Source organism: Tasmannia lanceolata, unplaced genomic scaffold (assembly GCF_043159265.1).
Source record: "Tasmannia lanceolata isolate RefF3 unplaced genomic scaffold, GAP_Taslan_0.1 ptg000018l, whole genome shotgun sequence".
Lineage (NCBI taxonomy): Eukaryota > Viridiplantae > Streptophyta > Magnoliopsida > Canellales > Winteraceae > Tasmannia > Tasmannia lanceolata.
In genome coordinates, this window is record NW_027518695.1 from 51354022 (window position 1) to 51369606 (window position 15585).

The window sequence follows — 15585 nt, forward strand, 5'->3', positions numbered from 1 at the left end:
TTTTATGATTTTTCCCCTGATTTTGATTTGTCGGCTGATTCACTATGCAGAGTTACTATTTGAGTTGAAGATGGTTTCTTAATGGCAAGCAAAAAGACCCAAGAGACCGATACTTTATTTATCCAATGATTATTTGTGATTAGTGTTTGATGTTTAGTCTGGGTTGCTCTCTCTATTGAGCTTCCTATTTATATTTCTCCTTCTTTTTATGGTTAATGTATATTTTTCCTTCTTTTAATGCCCATTGCTTTGCTTTCTAGACCAGCGCCCGCAAATTTGTCCAATATTTAATTGGATCGGTTTCTTCTAGCCTATAACTTACCAAATTATCATCGTTTGTTGAATGTAAATTTGTTGAAGGCAATTTTTCAAATAGATTTCCAAGACTTGAACTCTCCCGTTTTTCTTTGGGGTTTTGCTGGTTTTCCAATTCTTTACTCAGAGAGAGTAAAGAGAGAAATTGAGATTTTAAGACATTTTTTTGCAGGAATGAGCGCAAAAAGAGAGTAAAGAAACAGAGCCATACTCTCTCTCTCTCTGCCTATTTCCATCCGTAAACCATTGAGATCTTGATAGAAAGGCCTTTAGTCTTGAAGATTCGTTTATGTCCCTCCTCTAATACGTGGACCGTGTGTGGACGGAGGGCTGTTTTTACGATAAAACATTGTATTGCTAGGCTATGGCTATTTTTAATACACTTCTCAGTTGCCTGTTTTTTGTTCTTCTTACTTGTGGGATTAATGTGGGTAAGGATTGAGAGACTTGGATTGTTCTGTTCTTTTTAGTTTTGAGTGGTAAATAGCATTTTATGTTTGCTCTGTTTATATTTTTGGGTTTACTTTTCATTCCATTGTAAGTATGGTTTCAATGTTCCACACCATACAGTGCCTATTCACTAGATTTATGCACATATGAACTGTACAGGGATGAGATCTTGGGGGTGCAGTTTGAAAGATGTGGCCAAAGTGCTTGCTGAATATTGATTGAAAACGAGGAGACAATTGAATTTGGGTAAGTCATAGATTAGGTGGATTTCAATGCCATTTGTTGTTTTGTTTTGGTCAGGGGTTTTGTTTTCACTTTTTTTAAGCTATCAGTAGCCTGAAAATTCTATTTGTGGCTATGGTATTCAAGGTGAAGTAAATCTCTCTCTCTCTCTCTCTCTCTCTCTCTCTCTCTCTCTCTCTCTCTCTCCTTCCTGTGATTCATGCTGAGCATGCATTTTAGTAAAAGTAAACTTCAAACTATCGTAGAAAAAAAAGGATGCAACCATTATGTTTGATGTTTTAAGCTTATGTAAGGATGCCCTTCTAAATCGTTTGAATCCCTAAAAATCAGCCAAACAATAAACCTTCACTAGGTGAGACTTGTAGATCCTAGTGACATAGAATAATGGAACTGTCTCGAAGAAGGGTCTCTTCATTTTTACCAGAGGAACATTCTTTTCATTTTTATTCCCTGTAAAGAGGGTTTCTTTCACTAGAGAAGAGTATAATTGATTCGAAGTTCACATCCATCGATACAATTCGGCATTGGGTAGCCAGGTTATAACACTTGTACCCTTTTGTGAGGAAGGATACCCAAGGAATATACATTTCAAGGCCTTTGGATTAAACTTGCAAATTCTGTATGATAGATGGGGACATATAGTATACAGTCCCAAAGAATTTAGGTGGAACGAATAATAACAAACGATTAGGACGAAGGAGTGAGTAGGGGACTTGAAACTGAGAACTCTCAAGGGCATATGATTTCTAAGGTACAAGGCTATCAAACTGTTCGAAACAAGATGTTTTTGGTACCCCCATGGAAAACATAAGACGTGGGCAACTTCAATAAGATGCTTGTTCTTTCACTCCACACCATTTTGTTTAGGGTACTTTGCTCAGTGAGATATGATGCCTTTGCCCCCCATACATGTACTTGCCCCCATTATCAGAACAAACATGTCAAACTGAATACAATCATCTTTTAGAAATTGTAAAAACAAAATACAATTCATATCTCGATTTCATAAAAAATACTCAAGTGCAATGACTGAAATCGCTGGCAAAAGTCACATAGTAACAACCTTATGACCTTCATGGTCTGATTCAATTCCTAGACCATGAATCCTGGTACTGGAATAAAACTCTTCACCCACATCTTTTACTCTTGCAAGAACTAACTAAAAAAAGCTGCTTGGTTAGTTGTTATTTCGAATTTAAGTAGAAGGTGTGTGTGTGTGTGAGAGAGAGAGAGAGAGAGAGAGAGAGAGAGAAGAGAGAGGAGGGGGGGGGGGGGGGGATGTCACGCTTCACCTGTGCTTCTCTGTCCAATGCACTAATTCTATTAAGTGCCACTTTTTAATCACTCGATCCCAACAGTCAAACTCTTAGAAGCGGTCTTTGCATTTGCTCCATCAATTCTTTGACAATTAGATGCATCCACCAACTATAGTGACCACACAAATGTTCTTTGAACCAACGATGTCAGCAGTTAATAATTCCTTCTATTCAAGTCATGTATACACTTCTTTATCAGGTTACCTAATTTTTTCGCTGATGCAGCCTTTAATTATGGACCTAATAACATTTTTGTATTATAGTGAATTGGATTGGACTTCCTATCAAATATACATAATTGATTTCAAGGTAACTCAAGCTTCATTGCCAATCCTCGATCCTTCATTAAATATACGAAATTGTCTCTGACAGAAGTGATTGACAAGATCATGTCGGGTATTATTAGCGAACTTTAGATTTCTTGAATCAGTACCATCTACACCATGTTAAATATGGATACCAGCCATAAGTTGACTGTTTTGCTGTGTATATTTTTATGTTATTATAACCTTTTCATAAAATTTTATATTTACTCATCTTTTATGAAATTCCAGGAAAAATGTACAGGGATATAGTAGGAAGTGCTTATTATGTTGCCCCAGAGGTACTCAGACATAGTTATGGAAAGGAAATTGATATATGGAGTGCAGGCGTTATTTTGTATATTCTTCTTAGCGGTGTACCTCCTTTCTGGGCTGGTGAGGATGACAATTAAACTTGATTTACTCCTAATGAAGTTGAACTAGCGCATACCAATGGAAATGCTTTAGTAAATTACCGTTCATTGTAAATAAGTGGTTTACGTTGTTCATAAATGAATATGTTCTCCTTACAGAAACTGAAAAGGGAATATTTGACGCCATCTTACAAGGGGGTACCCTTGGCCATTCGATATCAAACAGTGCAAAAGACCTGGTTAAGAGGATGCTGACAAAGGATCCAAAGAAACGTATTTCTTCTGGTCAAGTTCTTGGTATGTACTTTTTCATTTTAACAGTGATTGACAATTATACCCATTCTTCTTACTGAGTTAATACATTGGTTTTGGTATGGCTAATGATCCAGAGCACCCATGGCTTAAAGAAGGTGGCGAAGCATCTGACAAACCGATAGACAGTGCAGTTCTTTCGAGGATGAAGCAATTCAGGGCCATGAACAAATTGAAGAAGCTTGCACTGATGGTATGTTAGTAAGTGGCTCTTAATATTCTGATTTTCATTTACATGTTATAATCCTTATGAGTTTTGAAACCTCTCCAGGTTATCGCGGAAAACCTTTCTGAAGAAGAGATCAAAGGTCTGAAAGCTATGTTTGCAAATATGGACACCGACAATAGTGGTACAATCACCTATGAAGAGCTTAAGTCCGGATTGGTTCGACTTGGGTCACGGCTTTCAGAGACTGAAGTCAAGCAGCTCATGGATGCTGTAAGATAAAAGACCATAAGGGCAAATTTCTTTGTTTCTGTCATTATGCAATTTGACCTCATACAAGGTTGTGAAAGAGGGTTGATATTTGCTCTTTTTTCAGGCTGATGTGGATGGAAGTGGGGCAATCGATTACATGGAATTCATCACTGCTACAATGCATAGACACAAATTAGAAAGAGACGAGCATTTGTACAATGCCTTTCAGCATTTTGATAAAGATAGTAGTGGGTGAGTTTGTTTAATCTACTATCTTTGGTCGCCTCCATATGATCTTTGGCTCTTTCAAAGGTTTTCAGTTGGAGGCATAGGTAATTCTCACAGAAGTAACATATATGACTTTCTCTTGTCAATGACCTTACCAGGTTTATTACCAGAGACGAATTGGAACATGCAATGAAGAAGTATGGAATGGGTGATGAAGGTAGTATTAAGGAAATAATATCAGAGGTGGACACAGATAATGTAATCAACAAGAATGTATGAAGGCGAAAAGTCCAGTGATGTAAACACATTTTTTTTTTAATGTTCATGTGAACATTAATCGATTGAAATAATATAGTTTTTGGTTTTTATAAATGTGATGTGTATATAACAGGTTCTAATTGTAAAACAGGTTATGTATCAAACAAATTTGTAATTCCCGTGTTTTGGGATCTGCTGCAAAATTAAATTAAAAAAAAAAAAAACTGTAACTTTTAGCGGCGGTCATGACCGCTGCTATAGGCTACTAAACACACTGGTTAGATATTTAGCTGCGGTAACAACCGCTGCTATATGCTACAAAACACACTCCATAGTTAGATATTTAGCCGCCGTTAAGACCGCTTCTAAAAAGACCGCTAGCGGAATTAACAACTTTAGCAGTGGTTACGACCGCTGCTATATGCTACTAAACACACTCCAAGGTTAGATATGTAGCAACTGTTAAGACCGCTTCTAATTAGACCGCTAGTGGAAGTAACAAATTTAGCAGCGGTCCAAACTGCTGTTGTATACTACTAAACACACTCCATAGTTAGATATATAACAGCGGTTAAGACCGCTAGTGTAAGTAACAACTTTAGCAGCGGTCTAGACCGCTGCTATATTGGCGAACCTGGTCTCCTCAGACTTGAAAACAGTAGCGGTCATAACCGCTGCTAAATAGTTTCATACAGAAGCGGTCTATGTAGCAGCGGTGAGAAACGCTGCCATAACATATAGCGACGCGATATTTAGTAGCAGTTAGATAACCGCTACTAAAAGTAATGATAGCGGTTAAGCTTGCTTTGAGCAGCGGTCTTGCCCGCTGCTAAAAACCATTTTTGTTGTAGTGTCTTTTTCTCATTTTTAGGGGGAGGATTTATTCCAGGAGTTGAATCAACACGCATAGAGCAATTTTTATTTCACATCATAACTAGATACATTCCACAAATAAATGAACACCACCTTCTGAAATCATATGCCATGAATTTTTTTTCTTCTCAAATCATATGCCAAGCCCTGTGCATGGCACAAGGTTGCTTACTAGTGTGTGTGTATATATATATAGAGAGAGAAGGGTTGCTACGCTCAAGCACCGAAACATGGCGGGGGGGGGGGGGATCCTAGGCATTCATCATGGAGGGGGGGGCCTACCAAAAATCAGCTCCATTAGATCACCTTAGGGTGTCCATTTGTGAGGCAAAAAATGGACAGATACTGTTTGTCCCAAATCTGTCCATTTTTTGCCCCACAAATGGACACCCTAAGGTGATTCAATGGAGTTGATTTTTGGTGGCCACACTACCCATGAAAGGGCCCATCAAATGAATGCTTCGGATCCCACCCAAAATGTGGCCTCACCCTTTTTCTGCGCTCGAGCGCAGTAAATGCATGCTCATATATATATATATATATATATATATATATATATATATATATAGAGGAAAGTGAAGCTACACCGCCGGTGTAGCTAACTTAGCTACACCGCCGGCTTAAAATACAATGGGCCCACATTGTTTTGGTGATCCAAAGAATTCATTTGATTGGCCCTCACATAGATAGGGTGTCCACCAAAAATCAGCTCCATAGGATCATCCCAACTCTACGATTCGTGAAGGCAAAAATGAACGTGTAAAAACCTTCACAAATTTGTCCATTTTTGCCTCCATAGTTTGAAGGGTTGAGATGATCCTATGGAGCTGATTTTTGGTGGACACCCTATCTATGTGAGGGCCAATCAAATGAATGGTTTGGATCACCAAAACAATGTGGGCCCATTGTATTTTAAGCCGGCCGTGTAGCTTCACTTTCCTCATATATATATATATATATATATATATATATATATATATATATATATATATATAGAGAGAGAGAGAGAGAGAGAGAGAGAGAGAGAGAGAGTTAAGTGAATCTACACATACGTGTAGCTAACTTAACTACACCGACGACTTAAAATACAGTGGGCCCACATTATTTGGGTGATCCAAACCATTCATTTGATAAGCCCTCACATTGATAGGGTGTGCCCAAAAATTAGCTCCATAGGATCATTCCAGCCCTTCAAACTGTGAAGGCAAAAATTGATAGATTTGTGAAGGTTTTTACACGTTCAATTTTGCCTCCACAAATCGTAGGGTTGGGATGATCCTAAGGAGCTGACTTTTTGGGCACACCCTATCTATGTGAGAGCCCATCAAATGAATGGTTTGCATCACCCAAACAATGTGGGGCCCACTGTATTTTAAGCCGTTGGTGTAGCTAAGTTAGCTACACGTATGTGACACTTTTCTCATATATATATATATATATATATATATATATATATATATATATATAGGAAAGTGTTGGTGAGCTTAAGCTCACCAAACTTATGGTGAGCTTAAGCGCCCCAATCTCATGGGTCCCACATTTTCTGTGGTGATCCAAACCATTTATTTGCAAGGCCCTATCATAGATAGGGTGTGTACCAAAAATCAGCTCCATAGGATCATCCTAACCCCTCCATTTGTGGAGGAAAAAAATGGGCAGATTTGTGGACAAATAATGTCTGTCCATTTTGACCTCCACAAATGGATGGGTTAGGATGATCCTATGGAACTGATTTTTGGTACACACCCCATCTATGTAAGGGCCTTTCAAATGAATGCTTTTGATCATCCTAACAAAGTAGGCCCCAATGTGATTGGGCGCTTAAGCTCACCAACACTTTCCTCATATATATATAATAAAGAGGAAGGGGGGTTTACTGTTCACTGCTGATGTGGCAGCCCTCCCCTTCCTCTCTCGAATCTACTTGGCACCCTATTTCCAACGTGGCATCAGAATTTCCTAGGTTGCATGTTAGAAATTGAAAGGAAATTTTGGCAATTTATTCCAAACGCGCCCTTACTCTTATTTCAAAAACTTATGAATTGTGATTCGTGTATCCCGATTCCAGAATTTAGTGGCGTTTATTAAAAACCTTAGCCCTTACCAATTCCACACTCAAACGTTTCCAATTGTAACGGACGTTTCCACTAATGCACTTTATTTCCGCTATGCATGACATAATTTTGTTTTAGTTTTTCTCGCCCATTTAATTTGAAAAATGAACACATATTCATATCCAAGCACCTCTCTCCATCTCTCTCATCCGTCCTGTATAGCTTTCATTTCTCTGGGGATGATTAAGGGTCTCCTTGAGCTTGATGAAGCTTTCAAGCCCTCTCCACCAACCTCTGTCTTTGGAACGTCTTCCTATCGCCACCTCCCCAACCAGATCCAACGGCAAACGAAGAGCAATATTCGCCAGCCCTTCCCATCGCACTCTCCTTTATTTTCCCCATCTTACCCTGCTATCTTCTTCCCATCCCCCCGTTTCATTCTCTTGCCCAAATCCGGCAAACAATTTTGCAAATAATGTACAAAGGCTCACACAATCCGGCAAGCAATTTTTTTTATTTTTTTTGACACTGCTATGAATGTCTTTAATCCGATGCCCAAAATTGGAGGAAAGAAGGATTTTAGAGCAGAGCTAATTTATCGCCGAAATTGTAGAAGGAAAGCAGCCATTTTCGCTAAATAGAAGAGTCATTTCCCATTTCCATAAGGTTGTTGGAACTTCTCTATTTTCTTTCGTCACTTTCTTTTTTCCTTATTTTTTTCATTAACAGCAGTATTTTCTATTGAATGTTGTCGAGAATAGCTTACTCTTTGATTAGAAGGAGAACAACCATTTTGTTTATTTTCTATTCAGTGAAATTGAAGATTTAGTTTTTGGAGATGATATAAATTTTCATTTTTCAAGTAGCCACCAAATAATTTTTTTGAGAAAGTGATATCTGCTACATTCCTTTGGTCTTCCCTTCTATGAAAGAGGGTGGAATTATGATCTCCATTTCATGTTAATTACATTTCCAATTCAAATAGAGAAAGAACGAGAATGGGATATTTCCCTCTTCCATTTACCTTCTCTGATTCATGTAAGCCCTTCATTGGTTGTGGGGAATCATGGCTACCTTTCTGGAATAAGAGGAGCTTGTGCTTTGAAATTATATTTCTCTGGGTTAGGTGGATCAATGGCCATGTAAAGAATCCATTTTACTCAAAAAAAAAAAAAAAGAATCCATTTTTCGTTAATTTAACTTTAATAAAATTATAATTATCATACAGTTTTTTAATACAATTTTTAAATATATTTTATAAAATGATTATAATTATACCCTTACATACTTAACACTAAATGAAAACTTGTGAACTTTCAATTTCTCACATTTTCTTTTGGATATAAATCCCTTGTATTGCACGGTTGGTCCCACTAGTATCTAATATCTAATACGATAAGCTGGGATGAAATGAGGAGAGTTTTTTCCATTTTTTTGAAAATCACGTGAGATTTACACGTCACATTTTTTGACTTTTTTGAACAAATGCACCCATTCAACTCATATAATTTCAATCTTACCCCCTATACATGCAGCTTCTGTGTATACCTCATTTTAAAGAGAAAGATATACACTGTATTTCTGTGTACAGAAGGAATACCCTAGAACAGAGCTCTTTCTCACCGTCTCTCTGGCCTTGCTCCCTGTCTCTCTGGCCTTGCTCCCTACGCCATCTCTCTCTCTCGCTCTCTCTCACTCTCTCTTCTTCTTTCTCAACAGAGCTCTTTCTCACCGTCACATTTCCCCTGTCTCTCTGGCCTTGCTCCCCACGCCATCTCTCTCTCTCTCTCTCCTCATGTCTTCTTCTTCTTTCTCATGTCCTCTAAAATTCCAACACCATCCTCTTCTCATGTCCCCTAGATCTCTGTTTTCCTTGGGATCTCTCTCTCTCTCTCTCAAAATGGATTCAGGAGAGAAGCGTTCGAACAAGCTGGGATACTAATACAATAAGCTGGGATGAAATGAGGAGAGTTTTTTCCATTTTTTTGAAAATCACGTGAGATTTACACGTCACTTTTTTTGATTTTTTTGAACAAATGCACCCATTCAACTCATATAATTTCAATCTTACCCCCTATACATGCAGCTTCTGTGTATACCTCATTTTAAAGAGAAAGATATACACTGTATTTCTGTGTACAGAAGGAATACCCTAGAACAGAGCTCTTTCTCACCGTCTCTCTGGCCTTGCTCCCCACGCCATCTCTCTCTCTCTCTCTCGCTCTCTCTTCTTCTTTCTCAACAGAGCTCTTTCTCACCGTCACATTTCCCCTGTCTCTCTGGCCTTGCTCCCCACGCCATCTCTCTCTCTCTCTCTCTCTCTCTCTCTCTCTCTCTCTCCTCTTGTCTTCTTCTTCGTTCTCATGTCCCCTAAAATTCCAACACCATCCTCTTCTCATGTCCCCTAGATCTCTGTTTTCCTTGGGATCTCTCTCTGTCTCAAAATGGATTCAGGAGAGAAGCGTTTGAACGAGCTGGGATACAAGAAAGAGCTTAGAAGAGAGATGGTAAATCCTCATATTGTTTCTCTTTTACTTTTCATTGTGCTCTGGGTTTTCTTTCTCTTCATTGGAAATTAATTGGGTTGGTTTTCTTTACTCCATCCTCTCCTTTATTGAACTGAACTGAATTGAATTGGATTTTTTTGGTTTCTGGGTTTTCTTTATTTTCAATGGAGATTACCTGGGTTGGTTTTATGTGCATCATTCTTTCCAATTGAACTGAATTGAATTGGGTTTTTTCGATATGGGGTTTTTGTAGACTCTCTTCAAGACACTTGCGATTTCGGTCTCGACTGTGACGCTTTTCACTGGAATAACTCCTCTCTATGGCTCTAGCTTGCTCTACGCAGGACCCGCGCCTCTGGTATGGGGATGGGTGGTGGTATCGTTCTTCACCTGGTTCGTTGGGATCGCCATGGCCGAGATTTGCTCGTCTTTTCCGGTTTATTTTCTTTTCCTCCTCTATGTTTTTTGATTTTTTTTTCGATTGAGGGGTTAAGTTTTCCAATATTAGGTTGGGAAATTCTCAATTGAAGCCATAGCTGTAATTGAATTAGTTGCAAAATATTTACTTTCTTAAGAATGGAATCTATATGGGGCCATTTATTAAAGTTTTCATGTGTAGTAGTATTGTATGTTTAATCATTATTACAGAGGGAAATTGTATCTGCCCAGATAGGAGCTGACAGACAAATCTAATTAATGTCTGGACAGAGGCAATTAATTCTCCTTTTCTTGAACTTTTACTTTGGGGAGAAAAATTTAGTCCGGAAGGGAGTGCACACTGGTGGAGTGTTGAAGCTGTGCCACCTCAGGCTTGGTGTGAGGAAAATTTTAGTAGAATTGGGGAGAAAGTTGGAAGAGTGGTGGAGTTGGACCAGTCGTGCCAGGCTGGGGAGGGTACTCTCTTGCAAAAGTGCTTATTTCTACAGTTGGGGTGATAAATAAGGAAGTACCTATCCAAGTTTCTCTGGATGGTGCAGTTAGGTGGGTGAGCGTAAGGATGGTGGAGGAGGTGGGGAATGTGGTTGTAGATGAGGACAGTTTGTCGGGCAAGGGTTTGGACGATGATGTTTTTTTTTGAGGTGGGAGCTTCGGAAGGAGGTCATAGTAGTGAGGGTCTGGGTGGTGAGTCGGAGGAGGGGTTTTTGAATGATGATGATTCTCAGGTTCCAGAGGTTCCCAGAGTGGAAGAAGAAGTTTACGTTAGCATTGAATGCTATCCTGCGCTGCATGGGGCGCAGGATAGCCCTCTAACATCTGGCGGAAATTTTGAATTTCAAAATAGCCTGTCTCCCATAGAGTACAGATGGCGGAGTGTGTGTGACTTTAGGCCTGTCTAATCAGATCTAGTGGACCCCACTTGCCGTATTAACAGCTATATGGATATTTATGAGGCGCTTTCTCCAAGATCTTCTTCAGAGGACTTTTTAAAATTTCATCGGGAGATGGATCTAAGTATAAGTCCGAATGGGCTGCGGGAGGTGGGCTCTATTGAAGAAATCCTTAATCCTTTTCGGGAAGTGGATCAGGAGCTTGGTGGTGGTGGGCCTGGGATGGTGGGCTCCCAATCGCCCTCAGTGGTTTCCGGACGAAGGGAGGTGGCCCATCTTCCGGAGAGGGTTAGGGGTGGACTCTCTCCATCTATTTTTGGGCCTGTGGGTCGGTGTGGCGTATGGGGTGCTTTGGAATCCCCTGAGGGTTACTCGAGTATCGGGATCTCAATTCCATTCCTGTCTAATCTATTACTCTTTACGAGTGGAATGGAATGCCCTTTTCCTTGTTGCTTGTCTTTCGTTCTCGTATGAGGTAAAGTCTTTAAGATCAAAGACATTATCCCACTGTTGTAGCACGGAGCTTGAAGATCTTTCTGAAAAACTGGCGGATGTGGTTAGGCATCTAGATTTTGAATCAGTTTCAAAGGAGGATATCTCTGTGCAGGTGGATAGACTACAGAGGGATGATGTTCTGCTCATTGAGGGTGCCTCGGAGTCCCTGGAATTTTTCCGTTTTAGTGTGTGCTCGGCGTCCAGGGCTGTGGTGATAAGAGAATGTATCGATCCTTGGGTTTTTAAGCAAGTAGGGGTGGTCTCTTTCAATCTCAGAAGTATTTTTTTAGACAAATCAGTGGAGCAGGTTTGTCTTTTGGAAATGGTAAATAATTTTAAAGGAATTATGGTTCGTTATAATTATCCATCTGAGGCTAGGGAGCTAAGAAGGATCGAGGGCTGTCCTAAGCCAAAGGCGGGGCTAAGTTACTGTAGAAAGAAAAGATCTTCTCGCGACAAAGGAATAATTTTATCTGCAAATATGGAAAAGAATACAGACGGTGTCATGCCTGTTTCTCCAAAGCAGCCTCTGAAGCCCTTTCTGGAGAAAGTCAAAGTTCCAATTGGGGATACTATTGGCGATTCTTCACTTGTGGTGGTTTTTGGGGGTAAAGTAGCAAGTAGCCCAGAAAAACTGGATGCGGAATCAGATAGTGTTTCATAAGATTTTCAAATAAAGCCTTTGAAGGCTCGTTCGGAGACGGTGGAAGGGTTATCTGGGGATGAAGTCGGGGAGGTCGTTAATATGGAGGACATTGATGGTTTGGTGTCTCATATTCTGGGAGTTAGCAAGAATCTGGGATTGGTTTATGCTGGGTCGGAGGAGGATTTCATATCTGACATTAAAAGCGCTGAGTTAAGGGATTCAAAGGAACAAGAGTCTTTGCATAAGGGTCCTATCGAGTCTTCAAGGAGGAAGATCAGGGAATTTCAGAAGCTGAGGATGGACATTAACTTTGGTAATGATTTGGTAGGGGACGGGGTTTCTAGTGATATGCAAAAAAGAAAACCTAGCGGGAGGAAGGGGAAGCCGTCTGCCAAGTTAGATTTATAATGAAGATTGTATCTTGGAATGTCAATGGCCTGAACCATCAGGACAAAAGAATTCAAGTTAAGGAGCTGGTTAAGAAGATTAAGCCGGATCTCATCTGCTTGCAAGAAACCAAAATGGAGTCAGTTAATAGGGGAGATCTTAGAGGGTTGGGGATTCGGACTGAGTGGGAGTTTTCCTTTGTAGGATCTAATGGTGCCTCAGGTGGTATTCTTGTAGCTTGGAATGAGAACGTTTGGAAAAAGCAGGAGGAATGGATAGGAAGGTATTCTCTGTTGATTGCTTTGAAAAAGGAGGTAGATAATTCGATGTGGTTGTTCTTCGGAGTTTATGGTGCGGTTCTTCGAGTGGAAAAGGCTCTCTTTTGGGAGGAACTGGAGAAGGTCAGAGATGCTTGTTCTTTGCCGTGGTGCATTGGGGGTCATTTCAATGAGATTATGAAAGTAGGGGAAAGATTAGGTTGTGTAAGAACCAATTCTCAGATCAAAGCCTTTGCTGATTTTGTGGCAAAGTTTGAGCTAATCGATTTTCCTTTAGCGGGTGCTTCCTTCACGTGGTCCAGAGGTCCTAGTCGGAGTCGTCTGGATAGATTTCTTATGTGCTCAGGGTGGCTGAATTTAGTTTCTGATAGCTCTCAGAAAGCATTGGTGCATTCGGTTTCGGATCACTGTCCCCTTCTTCTTGACCCTCATCTTGAGTCGTGGGGTCCTCCCCCTTTTCGATTTGAGTTGGCTTGGCTTAGTTTCCCCCAGATGGAGGATAGATTGGGGAGTTGGTGGTCTTCATGCAGTTTTGAGGGCCCGACGGATGTGGTGATTGGGAAAAAGCTTAGGTTTGTTAAAATCAAGTTAAAAGAATGGTCTAAGGAGCAAAATCAGCATGTAAATAGTAGAAAGTTTTGGTTGGCAAATAGGATAACAGAATTAATCGCTTTGGAGGAGTGTGGTTTAAGCTCTGAGGAAGATTGGCAGGAGTTAGGGAATGTTAAACAGGAACACAAAGGGCTATTGCTGCAGGAGGAAATATCTTGGAGGCAAAAATCAAGGGTAAAATGGCTGGTGGAGGGTGATAAGAATACTACTTATTTTCATGCGATGGCTAGTGCTCGAAGGAGGTCGAACAGAATTGAGTCTATTTTAGTAAATGGTGCTTTAATTAGCTCTAAGGAAGTGGTATCTTCAGCCATAATAGACTTTTATTCTGCTCTGTATGCTTCAGAAGGAGTTCTTCGCCCTATTCCTGAAGAAGTGGAGTTTAAGAGTTTGAATCTGGAGGTTAGCTCAAATCTGGAACAACCGTTTGCAGAAGAGGAAGTTGAAAGAGGTCTTTTTTCAATGCCTAAAGATAGAGCTCCTGGACCCGATGGTTTTTGCCCAGCTTTCTTCCAAGTTTGCTGGCCGGTTGTGAAATGTGATATTCTAAGATTCTTTAGAGACTTCTATGAGGGGTTGACTCTTGACCGAGGCACAGGGGCTACTTTTATAACTTTAATACCCAAGATCAAAGGTGCTACTAAGGTGACTGATTTTTGGCCAATAAGCTTGGTGCGGTGCTTGTACAAGCTATTGGCTAAGGTGTTAGCTGCTAGAATTAAAGTTTTCGTACCCCATATTATCTCGGATAGTCAAAGTGCGTTTGTCAGTAAGAGGCAAATTTTGGATTGTTCTTTAATCGCAAATGAAGTTATCGAATCTTACTCGAAAAGTGAAGCTGGAGGTGTGCTATGTATGTTAGACATGGAGAAAGCTTATGATAGAGTGGATTGGGATTGCTTAGATTTTCTGCTTGGAAGAATGGGTTTTGGAAATCGGTGGAGAGGTTGGATGAGAAAGTGTGTTTCCTCTGCGTGGTTTTCCATCTTGGTAAATGGTTCTCCAAAAGGTTTTTTCAAGTCTTCTCGGGGTTTAAGGCAAGGGGATCCCCTTTCTCCTTTTCTTTTTGTTATCATTGCGGAAACTCTTAGTAGGTTGATGAGTAAAGGTTGTTGCTTGGGTCTGCTGGAAGGTTTTGTTATTGGATGTGATAGAGTGGAAGTTTCTCTTCTGCAATTTGCTGATGATACCATTCTTTTCTGTGCCCCTGATAGGAAGATGATATTAAATTTGAAGGCTACTCTAAGATGCTATGAATTGGTTACTGGTCAAAGATCAAATTTTAGGAAATCTAGCTTGTTTGCTATTAATCTTCCCCCTTCCGAAGCTGAGGAGTTTGCTAAGGTGATGGGGTGTAGGCTGGATTCCCTGCCTTCCTTGTATTTAGGGCTTCCATTGGGGGTGGGAAAACCTGGAAAAGCGCTCTGGACTCTTATAGTAGAAAGGATAGAAAGTCGGTTGGAAACTTGGAAGAGAAATCTTGTTTCTAAGGGGGGGAGACTCATCTTGGTCAAAGCAGTGTTAGCTAATATACAAGTGTATTACTTATCTTTGTTCAATTGCCTGGTTAGTGTAGTGGTGAGAATAGAACAGATTCAAAGAAGATTTCTTCGGGGAGGTGCCGATAGTAAGGGTGGTATACCCTTAGTGAAGTGGGAAAACATTTGTATGCCAATAAAGAATGGTGGTCTGGGGATAAGAAAGTTGAGAGAGTTCAACCGTGCATTGTTGGGAAAGTGGCTTTGGCGTTTTGGTATGGAACAAGCTTCTTTGTGGGTAAAGGTGATTGGTAGCAAATATGGCTTTTTAAATGGGAATTGGTGCTCGGACGATTCATATAGTAAAAAATGTGGGACTGTTTGGCGAAACATTTTGAGGTTCAAGCAAAGATTTGAGGAGGGTATTCAGTTTAAAGTTTACAAAGGGGATCGTATAAAATTTTGGGTGGATGCTTGGTGCTCTGAGGAACCCTTGAAGACTCTTTTTCCTGATTTGTTCTTGGCGGCTTTGAAGAAAGATGTGTTGGTGTGTGATTGTTTTGAGAGAGTGGACACCCAGGTGGTTTGGAAGCCTAGCTTCAGAAGGAATCTTTTTGACAGGGAGTTAAACTCCATTTCTCGGTTATTTTTTTTGATTGAGAATTGCTATATAAAAAGAAGTGGGGTGGATAAAAGAATTTGGATCTGGGA

At 40.1% G+C, this 15585-nt stretch overlaps 1 protein-coding gene across 1 annotated transcript; it reads left to right on the top strand.

Annotated features, from left to right (window-relative positions):
* Positions 1-2853: 2853 nt before the first annotated feature.
* On the top strand, positions 2854-10728 carry LOC143850413 (calcium-dependent protein kinase 21-like; the record flags this gene model as incomplete). Its single annotated transcript, XM_077359669.1, has 10 exons — positions 2854-3022; positions 3160-3297; positions 3390-3505; positions 3584-3751; positions 3855-3982; positions 4117-4231; positions 4350-4367; positions 9904-10043; positions 10411-10544; positions 10628-10728. Coding segments are annotated over 10 exons (1227 nt in total), but the record flags the coding sequence as incomplete, so codon positions are not given.
* Between the last annotated feature and the right edge of the window lie 4857 nt (positions 10729-15585).